This window comes from Chiloscyllium punctatum, chromosome 38 (genome assembly GCF_047496795.1).
Source record: "Chiloscyllium punctatum isolate Juve2018m chromosome 38, sChiPun1.3, whole genome shotgun sequence".
In the NCBI taxonomy this organism is placed as follows: domain Eukaryota; kingdom Metazoa; phylum Chordata; class Chondrichthyes; order Orectolobiformes; family Hemiscylliidae; genus Chiloscyllium; species Chiloscyllium punctatum.
The window spans coordinates 43,557,719-43,569,466 of NC_092776.1; the positions used below are offsets into that span (position 1 = coordinate 43,557,719).

The following is an 11,748-nucleotide window of genomic DNA, read 5'->3' on the forward strand; positions in this document are numbered from 1 at the left end:
CTCCCCTAGGGATGACAGATGCTCCATTTAAAACTTGGAAGTCCAGAGGTATCTCTTGGGAGACCTGTTCGATGGGGAGGTCATGATGACCTTTGAGCAGTTGCATCAGAAGATTGGACTGCCTAACAGGGACCTCTTTCGGTATTTCCAAATACGAGACTTTATAAAAAAAGATCACACTGATAGTTCATCCCGAAAAATCGGATAGGGAAAGGAGAGTGCTATGGCCGATGGGGCCCCCCTCGGTCAGTACTCTTTATCATTCATTGTATAATAAGGTATCGAAGGACATGGAACAATTATTTAAAACCTGGAATCAAGAATTAGGGTTGGAAATCTCTTTAGAAATATGGGAGGACATCTGGGAAAATGCCAGAAAAATCTCTATTTGTAATAGAACTCCGGCTATTCAATTAAAGGTACTTCGCAGGGGTCATATGACACTTGATCGACTCGCAAAATTCAAGACAGGAGCATCCCCAATGCATCCTAAATGTAAAATAGAAGTTGGCACTCTCACGCATTGTCTATGGACATGCCATTAGATCTGTAGGTATTGGGATAGAGTAGCGAATGCCTTGACAGAGGTCTTGGGGATGGAGATTAGATTGGATCCAATGTCCCTAACTTTGGGCTCTTCAGATTTTCCCTCCCTGGGTGTGTACAGGAGAAAATTATTTGTCATTCTCTCCTTTTGTGCAAGGAAAAATATTTTAGTGAATTGGGTAGCTGAAGGCCCCCCAGGACTTTCAAATTGACACAGGATAGTCATGGATATCCCCCTGGACTTGCTCACAAATATGGTGCATCAAAAAACAGAATTAATTTATAAAACATGGCAGCCCTTTTTGAACTATATCGACTCAGATATTTCGGCCATACTGTCCAGGGCTTTTGTCTTGCTGTGGTAATGGTTCTGGCTGGTTCAGGGGCCCCCGGGAGGAGGAATCCCGTATAAATGTGGGTTTTATTATGTCTTGATATAAATCTATTTTGAGCATGTATCTAGTTACTTATTTTGTTGACTACTGTTAGTAATGTATGATATCCTATTTTATGTTTTGGTTGTTTGTAGGATAGATTAGTAGTTAGTTGGGTTTTTTCTTTGTTTTTTTATTTAATTTTATATTGGTGCTTATACTTTGTATTACTTTTGTAATTTTGTAAAAAATCTTTAAAATTTTCTTCTTTTCAATAAAAATACCTATAAAAAATGCAGTAGTGTGTGTCTTCGTCTCCCTGTGGCAAATTGTTCCATGTTCCAAAGCCACCACTCCTTATCCTCACTGTTGGTGATTTTAATGTAATAGCCTAGTCATGGACTTGGGCAGAGAAAATAATGCCTCCTAGTTCATCCTATAAAATCCCTTCATGATATTTGAAAACTTATTGTATTCAGCCACCACAAATCCTTCTCAATTCTATCATAATTGTCTCAGCCTCCGTCCTACTCCTGGTCCACCTATTGATAACAACTTTTAAAAATTGCAGTGTAAAAAAATATAATTTTGTCCTATTTGTAGCAGCCATAAACAAGCCTAATTCCTTTTTCATAGTAAGTTAGGAGTCAAATGCGTATCTGAGTAGTTTTAAGATGCAAGGAGATATTCCGCCAATGCTTCAGGGAAAATGAAGTTCTCTTCAGATCTCCTTCAATCCTTCTGCTGATTCCTTTATATTTATGTCCTCTGATCATTTGATCTCTCTGTTACTGACTTCAGGACCTTCTTTTCTGTGCTATCTAGGTCTTTGTACTTTTGCACAGCACCTCTTAAATCTCTTTATTCCTTCAGTACATTGACAACCTTCCTGTAGTGCACTGATCATAATTGTAAGTGGTACTCTAGCTTTGTCCTAACTTGGATTTGATGTCATTCTAGCATAACCTCCATGCTGTTGTCTCTATGCCTTGGCTATAAGAACTTAAGACAGAGCTGTCAATGTATCTCTGTACACGTGACAATAATAAATCAAATCAAATCAAACAAGAAAAATACATCTTCTCTGTAACTTGAGTGCCTTTGGAACTCCTTTTTCCTCAAAAGGCAGTGGATGCAGAATTTTTAGGGCAGAGGTAGATAATTGTTCCTCAGCTTGGTCATCAAGAAATTATCTGGGGTATATAAAATGTAGACTTGAAGTTAAAATCATATAAGTCATTAGCTTATTGAAAGGCTAGTTGGCTTTGTTCCTTGTTTGTATGGCCAATGAAGAAGGTATCATTTATACATCCATGATCACTTTTGTAATTGTCTTCTTTCCTTTAGGAATACGTTGATATGTGTTCCACATTTCCACATGCTTTGTCTTGCATTTCTCTGGATTGAATTCCATTTGCTACTTTTCTGCCCAGCTGGTCATTCCATCAATCAGTTTCTGCAATCCACAGCTTCTCTATATCAATCTCACAACAAATTTTCGTATCATCTGCAAATTTCTTAATGATGCCCCCTGCATTTGTCTAAATTATTGATGAACACCACAAAATGGAAGGTACTCTGCACAGAGGCCTGTGGAACCAAACTGGAACCAGTTTTTCAGTTGCTGTAACGTTTTGCTTTTCTGACCAGTCTTTCACGTAGGATCTTGTCAAAAACATTATTTATATCTATATGACCTGCATCAAGCATGCTACCATCATCAATCATCCTTGTTACCACCAAAAAAAAATTCATTTGAGTTATTCAGATATCAGGTTCATTGGAAAAAAACTCATTCTAAGTGAAATGGAGGTGAGTGACATTGAACAGTCCTTGCCCTCCTAAATGACAGTTTCCATTGTCACTCAAGTTTTTCCAATAACCTGCCCACCACTGAGTTGAGGTTGTTTGGCCTATAATAACTTAGTCTATGCCCCCCCTCCGTACTCCTCTGCGCTCTCCATGTACCTCCCTTATTTGCAAAACATCTTGAGTTGAAGTATATACTGTTAATCGCTGAGCAATTCTGTAATCTGTATTCTAGCTTTGACTTCAGTACTTCCATGCTCACTAATTGCATATTTAACATTTTCATTGCTTCTTTTCCATTTGAATCAATATTCCTGTTTACATAAGCTGCCAAACTAATTTTGGTTGTTGTACTCTGTTATTGTTTTCACTATTGAACATCGAAAACTGCCTGCAATATTCTAATTTTGATCTTGCTGTCGTATGCAAATTTATCATTATTTTAGTACTATGTACTCCATTTTATAAAGCATACTATGCTGTTGCCTTTTTATTTAATATATTATGCCTAGATATTCCAGGAATTATGTATTTGAGGAGCAGTTGTACTTTCTTCATATACTCTACTGACTTTTCTTTATTCGTATTAACATTCCTCTTTGCTCCAAATCATGTTTGTTCTTGGTCTGTTTCCTCCACCTCCCTCCAGTGATCTGATTATTGAATTTTTTTTTTTAAAATCTATATGCTACATTCCCCCTCTCCCAAAGGGTGGGTATTATGTTGACTTTGAGATTGCCCTAGCAATCTCTTTGTCCGAGTCAGAAAGTTGAGACTTGTGTATGTCTTATCTCATTCCTGTTGTGGGGCCATAATGTTGAAAATTGCTAATTGTATTTATCAGCATTTCAGTTTGATGTTTGAATTGCTTTGAGATGTCTGTTCAAAAAGGAAGTAAAAGCTCGCATCTATTTAGAGCCTTCCGTGACTTCAGGATTTCCCAGAGTGCTTCACGACAATGGAGTACTCTAGATTTGTGACTGTTGTCGAGGAGGGAAATGTAATAATCAATTTGTCTGCAGCAAGATCTCTAAATGACATTAAGATAAATGACCATGTTTTAGAGATACTGCTTAAGGGATAAATATTTTCCAGGAACTGAGCTTCCTTCCTCTGCTTTGAATAATACCATGGAAACTAGGATGTCCACCTGAGAAAGCAGATGGATCCTCAGGTTCATGATCCATCACAGAACCCCTGATGGTGCAGCACCTACTCGGTGCTGAATTGAAGTGTCACCTGGATTATGTGCCTGAGTATCTGAAATGAGGTTTGAACCCAAGACCACCTGAATCAGGTGAAAATGTTGCCTGAGAGCCAACACTGACCCCCATTACAACTTTTAATTTGTATACGATCTTTAAAACAACCCAACATGCTTCAAACTGATGAATGGGAGAGCAGGCCAAAGAACAAAGGATTAGGAGAGATGAGCAAACATTTGGTTAAATGGTGCAGTTTTGACAGCATTACCAGTAGAGAAATAAAGGGAATGGTTGAACAAGAGGCTAGAGGAACTTTAGGAAGATGCAACAGGCATTTGCGACTTCACAGATTGGAGAAGCATAGGTTTTATGGAAATACATCATTCCTTTTATTGTTAGTGTTGACTGCTAATATTTCTCAGCACATGCTGCATTGTAAAGTGAGCAGCTGTTCCAGTAGATCTGACAATAGTTCAATAAAGCATTGGAAATATACTTTACAATGTCCGTGGCAGTGTAAATAGTAATAAAGTGGAATCCCCACTTATTCAGCTTGGCTCAATTAGTAACACTGGCATTCAGATCAGAATGTTGTCAGGAGAACCCCCACTACAAATTTGAACACAGCTCCTCGGGTAAACCATTCCACAATGTAGCATTCTAAGACAGTATAGAAGTACAGTATTAAATTGAGGACTTGTCTGCCTGTTTAAAAAGACATGAAAGGTTCCAAACACAGTCAGAAGAAAAGCCATCCAGAAAGAAAATGTATGGACCCAAATGCTGTCAGTATTGTTCCCTCAATAAACACCATGGAAAAAGAAAGATCAATCTGGTCATTAATTTACTGTTTGTAGCACAAAGCTGAGGGTGGGAGATTGAGCTGTCAACTTTTCTCATGCAGTAATAAAAATATGCTTAAAATGAGTTTTGAGAAGATTTGTAGCTCTGAAGTTATGGATGTAGGTTTGCTCGCTGAGCAGGAAGGTTCATTTTCATGAAATTAAACCTTCTAGCTCAGTGAGCAAACCTACAGCCTGAACTATGCTTAAAAATTAATGCTTCATTTCTCAAAGCAGTTGTGACATACTGAGAACTATATGATTACAATTCCGTTTTCTTTTAGTATACCTGGCAGATATTTTCTATGGATGAGGTTGAGTTTTGTCCTATAGGTCTCCAGTAGTGTGACATGTTGCACTGTTGGATCAAAAAAGGTGTCATATGGAGAGAATAAGGAAGTAATCTGCAGTGCAACAGGGACTGAGCAAGTTAATTAAATGTGATGTCTGCTATATTAAATGTGATGTCTGCTATATCAAATGTGATGTCTGCTATATCAAATGTGATTTGTTGTCTTATGTACTGTCTGATTAATGAGATGACCAATTCAAGGTCGGGGGGGGGAAAGAAAGTTACTACAGCTTTCATAATAATTAAATGAAAAGAATCAAAAAGAATGGTTACACTGACGTGCACACCCTCTTAACTTGCTAAAAGTCCTTAGGTCTGTGATATAAATATTGGAAGAGTATACCTTTTAAGTGTAAGAGATTTGTTCAAGTTTTGGCAGGAACTTTGCTTACTAAAGCTTTTGAATACATTATAGTTTCATAATTAATTATGTAAGTATTTCTATAAACAGGTTAGACATTGTTATTGTAAAAGACCCTTAAGCTGCAAATGGTTAACCTTTAATTGTTCTACAGTAAAGAATTACTGATCAATGACTTTTGTTGCCTCATTAATGTAAAGTTGAAGCCACCTTATGTTGCTAATATACATTTTTCTTGTAATTTAAATGTGGAATTAATTCTAAGTGTTAGTAACCTACTTCACTCAAACTATTTCTAGTTAAAGAGCGAAAAAAAGCAGGTATGGGCCGATGCTGAGGAATGTAAAGAAGTAGCCAGACTGATTTGCTGCTGGTAACAATGCTTAAGGCTTCTATGGTGTCAGTGCGGCAAGTAAATACAAGCTGACATAATATGAACATCTTCATCATGATTTACTTTATAGTGACGTCGTAAGTGTTGCTTCATAGTATGGCACTTCTTGCAAGGGGGAAGGTGATTTGTTACCGTTAGTAAATGTTTAAAAAGCTAATTTTGGCCTTTTTAAAAACCAGAGTGCAACATCTAAAAGAATACTACAGAAGAAAATGTTTTGTCTAATAGTTGTGAAATTTGCTGGATTCAACAAATTCTTCTGCAATATCCTCTAGCCAGGGGACCACAAAAAGCAAATGTAATAATTTTGCTGTAGGCACGCATGTGTTAATTTGGAATACTTTGTTGAACATAATTGTAGAATTACTATTTAGGAATAACCTAAAATTTCATTCTTGAATAAGCCATGTTGCATTTTGTTATTTGTTGATCTTTGGTCCCATTTAATAACATTCTCAGTCGCTAAAGATCTGGAACAAGATTTTGCATAATCATGGGAAATCTGATTTGGTACATAACTCTCTCATATTTCCTAACAAAAAATGTTATTCTTACCGGAGGTGAATGTTTTCTGTCCACTTTTCCACACAGAAAGGAAATGTTTCTTTTCTGAATGTGCTTGCAATTTATATATTTTTTTCTTTTTTTTCATTGTAGGAATTGGTTGCCCTGTTCCTCGTGTTCCAGCTGAGGCCAGCCCACTAGCAGATCATGTGTCAGCTACTCGCATTCTTTGTGGGGCTTTGGTTTTTCCTACTATTGCCACTATAGTTGGTAAATTAATGTTCAGCAGTGTAAACTCAAACCTGCAAAGGACTATTTTGGTGAGAAATTTTCTTCAATTTTAACAATTTCAGCCTGTTTTTGAAACATATACTCACTCAATGTTTACATACAAAACCTTAGATATTTATCTATTTAGCACTGGCTAATCAATGTTTGTGCATATATCATCAATGGAGTAAATTCAGCTGTAAATGTTCACAAAACCTGTAAAGGAATTTTCTCATGTGCTTGCCTACACAGAGGCTCAGTGGACAGTCTAATTGCCTCAGAATCTGAAATCACAGGTTAAATCTTAATTTGAGAGGCAAGAACATAAAATCTACGCAAACCCTTCAGTGTTTTATGGATGAGTGCCCACAATAAGGGTTGCTGTCTTTTAGATAGATATTAAGCAGCACATAATACCCTGGCTTTATTTGATTTGATTTATTATTGTCACGTACCGAGGTACAGTGAAAAGTTCTGGTTTGCATGCAATACAAGCAGATCATACCATATAAAATGCGTAAGGGTAATAGAATAGCTTGATGTTAACCACCATTAAAAGGAACATTATTTGATCATTTTTGTCTTTGATGTTTATGGAACCCTACTATGGGAACTTTTGATACCTCATTCCCCTGTATTGTGACTACACTTACAAAGTACTACATTAGATATTCAGCCCTTGGAGACATCCTGAGGATCCAAAAAGGGCAATTCAAAGTTCATTCTTTCTGTATAATACGTACACACAAAATAAGCTATTCAGTGACAATATGCTGAACACAAGTTCTCTCCAATGATTGGAGGAAACTTGATACTGATGAGTTCAATCAGTCTTGAGAGTGGCACATTCAGCCAAGTCTATGGTAAATGGTTTATTAGTTTGCCATCAATCATTCTACTGAAGCAACTATTCTATAAATACAACTCGAACCAAGTTTAGTCTGGAATATTCAAATTCAAAAAAGATAATTTCATATATTCAGTTTTATTTTGGATCTACATTCTCCAGTCTATGGTCCCATTTATACCCTTGCCATTAACCAAACCAAAAGACATCAGTTCCTGGATTTTGTTTTTGAAACCGCTTTACTTGAGGTGCCAATAACTCTGAGATGGAACAATAGGTATGCCTTGTGTCAAGTAATAAAAAGTAAGTTTTTGGCGTATTTCAGTAATTTCACAATTGGTCAATTTAAATGCTCATAGAATAGCAACGTCTACTTATGTAACATAGAGTCATAGAGCTGTACAGCATGGAAACAGACCCTTCAGTTCAACCTATCCAAATATCCCAACCCAATCTAGTCTCATCTGTCAGCACCCAGCCCACATCCCTCAAAACCCAATAAACGTGCAAAGTATCTTCACAGTATTATAATCAGAAGTTAATTCTTGCAATTCAAATACAATGCTTTGTGTTCTACTTGGCACCTTGTTGCCGTTTGTGAACTGAAGCTGGTTATGGTTGGAAAATATATGTTGCATTGTTATATTATAACATCTTATTTCCATAACATCTTATTTCATTTCTGCAGGAACATTCCATAGAATATTTTCTCCTTGAAAATTTGGTCTAAAGCTATTTGTTTTATTTAAAATGTTAAATTAGTTGAAGTCAATAGAAATTTGTACATATGCTGAAATCCATAAGGTGCACGACAGAACTTCACCAAAGCCCCTTCGACAAAGATGACAGGCAATGGCCATCAGTAAGCGTTCATCTCCCTTTGACATTCAGTGGCTTTGTCATCAATATCTGCTGTCAATATCCTGGAGTTTAAACATTGATCAGAAACTGAACTGGACCAGCCATATCAATATAGTTGTAACAAGAGCAGGTCAGAGGCTGGAAATTCTGTGGTGAGTATTTTTGAGGAAGTGACAAAGGTGATTGAGGGCAGGATGGTGCTTGTTGTCTACATGGACTTTAACAAGGCCTTTAATAAGCTCTAGTTGATAGAGAAGGTGAAATCACATGGGATCCATGATGAAATGATAAGAGGGATTCATAAAAGACAGAATAGCAACGGAAGGATGTTTTTACAACTAGAGACTTGTGACCAATGGTGTTCCGCAGGAATTGGTGCTGCTACCCCTGTTGTTTGCAATGTATAAAAATGATTTGGAGGAGAATGTAAGTGGTCTGTTTGCAGACAGCACAAAGGTGGAGGTAGTTGCAGATAATGAGGATTGCCAGAGAATACAGCAGAGAAGTGGCAGATACAATTTAATGCAGATAAATGCAAGGTGATGCAGTTTGGGAGGTGTAATGCAGGAGGGAAGTATAAAGTAAATTTGATTTAATATAATAGTGATCAAGAAGATAGCATACTTTGCTTCATTGGTTGATTATAAAAATTGGCAAGTCATGTTGCAGCTGTATAGAACTTTAGTTAGGCCACATTTGGAATTTTGCGTACAGTTCCACTTGCCACACTACCAGAAGAATGTGGGGGCTTTGGAAAAAGGTTATACTAAGACATTACCTGATTTTAAGGGTATTACCTATGAGGAGAGATTGGATAAACCTGGTTTGTTTCTACTTAAACATCACAGGCTGAGGGGTGACCTGATAGAAGTTTACAAATTGAGAGGCATGGATAGTCAGAGTCTTTTTTTTTCCAGGGTATAAATGTCAATTAATAGGAAACTTAGGTTTAATTTAAAAGGGGGAAAGTTTAATGAAGCTGTGAGAGGCACTTTTTTTTAAACAGAGTAGTACGTATGTGGAATATGTTAGCAGAGGAGATGGTAGAAGCAGATTTGATAGCAACATCAAAGAGGCATCATGACAAGTACATGAATAGGCAAGCAATAGGGGGGTACTGACTGCATAGAGGCAAAAGGTCTTTCATTTAGAAAGGCATCATGGTACAGTTTTGGTGGGCTGAAGGGCATGTTCCTGTGCTATACTGTTCTTTGTTCTTTCTCACTTGTTATATAGCTCCTCCACAAAAGCCTTTTGAATGTTTTAAGGGTTGAATTTTTGTCAAATGATCATGAGTAGTTTCAACTATGTTCCTTATTGGGTAAAATTCACAACTCCAAGACTAGTTCTGCATATAGCATTTAATAGGTCCAAATTTTCCAGATTCGCCTTTCCTGCGGACAACAGATCATGCAAGAAGCAGAATATTCAGAATTCTGCAGCAATGGTCTATCATTTAATACTGCCAGAATAATGATGAGTGAGACAATCCATTTCTTTTACTGTCAGCACTCTTTTTTTTTATTCTTCTCTCAAGCTGTTTAAACTTCACCAAACGGCTAAAGATACATGTTTTTGTTATTTAAATTAGGCACAAGATAGGATTTTTGTTCATCAAAAAACCAAACCACCAACTTAATCTAACTGAATCGATGTTGTGCAATCCCAAGTCCTGCCCTGTACCTCATAGTTAGAACTCACTTAGTCCGTATTTAAAGTATTTATTTCAAAACACAGCTTTAACAATGCTTTTTTTTGTTCATTTCATGAAGATTTAAAGATGTTTGTTCCCAAACCTCAGACTAGCTTAGTTGAATTAATTCTTTCTGCCTGGTAGCCTTATTACCAGCGTAAATTCTATTTTAAGGAATTGGTAAAAACAATGGGATATAGCTGAAAATTGGGAACATGTTTCTAGAACATTGGAGTCTGTGACACTGGACTAAATATTCTTTTTTAATGTGGCAGGGTGGTATTGCCTTCGTGGCCATTAAAGGAGCATTTAAAGTGTACTTCAAACAGCAGCAGTATTTGCGCCAGGCCCACCGAAAGATATTGGATTTTCCAGAAGAAGAGGCATGAGAAGAACCTGAGTACAGCCTGGTTAATGTGCTATCATTCTTATCTGGCAGTTGTGCATTATTGGTTATATAACATTGTGCTGTTATATGGTAATGTGGGTAGGCTGCTGGTGCAGACTAATGTACACATTTTTTTAGAAGTAAAATAAAGCACTTTCATTTGGCAAAAACTGGCAGCTGATGCTATCAGTGATCATTGAACCCAAGAATGTGATTGACTTTGGTTGCTTTTTAAGCACTTTCTTTATCGTGATTTGACAGCATAATACTTAATTAGTATTAAAGCTAGTGTAACCTTTCTGCAACGCAGCAAATGTTATAGTTTATGAAATCTTGCATTTTAAATTTTGTTGACTGTACAATTTATTTTCAAAATGTGTATTTTTTTTTGCAATACATCCTTTCATTAAACCTTCATTAAACAAAACCTTCCTTATTTTACGTGGTGATTACACTATGTTCTGTATACACTAAGTTGAACATTTGCTGGCTTTTCATGGTTGACAATAATGTATTCAACTTTGTACTAGCTTAATGAAGAAAATCAGTTTTCTTGAGACAGTTTCTCATTCTAGACTTGATCTCCAGGGCATTTTGTACTGTGACTCATATTTTACAATTCCTTTAGTGAAAATCTGCAAAATATTTTTTCCCCTTGAGTGCTTTACATTATCGGTAAGTAGAAGTTTTACTGAGTTCTAACCTCCTTATTTTACCTCCTCCTCCTCTTCCCCTGCCCAACATTATCACCGAAAAGGTTGTACTGTATTTCTCATAACCATTTTGTTTGTTGTGCTGTTTTTCTTTAACAGCTGCAAAACATTTATATTGGTTCATGATGTACAATATCAATGATCGGTTTGAACATGTATTGATTGTACAGTATTGCCTATTGATCTGTAGACTTCATTGGCCAAAGTGTATTATAAATAAAAATTTATATTAAAAATGTTTTAATGTTACTTTCTATCTCCTAAAATTAATGTAGTTTTTGTTCTCAGTTTCACTACAGTGTCAGTTGTTTAAAATAATAAAAGCCGTAACCTTGGAGATTAGGTTTGAGCAGGAGTAGACTCCTATACTACAGATACATGTAATTCAGTTTATTTCATATGCATCTATATTTTTCTGCAAATGGGCTATCTGATCTAATCCCAGTGTCCTGTCCATTCCCTATCCCTTTCAATAATATCTCAATAGAAGAATTTAGAAATGGATAGGAAGGAATTAGCAGAAATGGTTAATATGTAGTTGAGTAGATCTTAATGAGTAGATCTTAAGCCACTGCTGAAGTTGGGAAGA

The 11,748-nt window shown here is 36.5% G+C and overlaps 1 protein-coding gene across 2 annotated transcripts in view; it reads left to right on the forward strand.

The window, feature by feature from the left end:
* The window catches only part of marchf5 (membrane-associated ring finger (C3HC4) 5), a 121,351-nt gene extending 109,967 nt beyond the window's left edge, over window positions 1-11,384 (forward strand). The window contains exons 5-6 of one of the 2 annotated variants that reach the window (XM_072557729.1): window positions 6,541-6,707; window positions 10,334-11,383. In XM_072557729.1, the coding sequence (XP_072413830.1) occupies window positions 6,541-6,707; window positions 10,334-10,447 (281 nt within the window). In that variant the 3' untranslated portion in view covers window positions 10,448-11,383. Of the gene's footprint in view, window positions 1-6,540; window positions 6,708-10,333 lie in introns of both variants that reach the window. The other variant, XM_072557730.1, reaches the window with a different exon arrangement.
* Window positions 11,385-11,748: the final 364 nt, after the last annotated feature.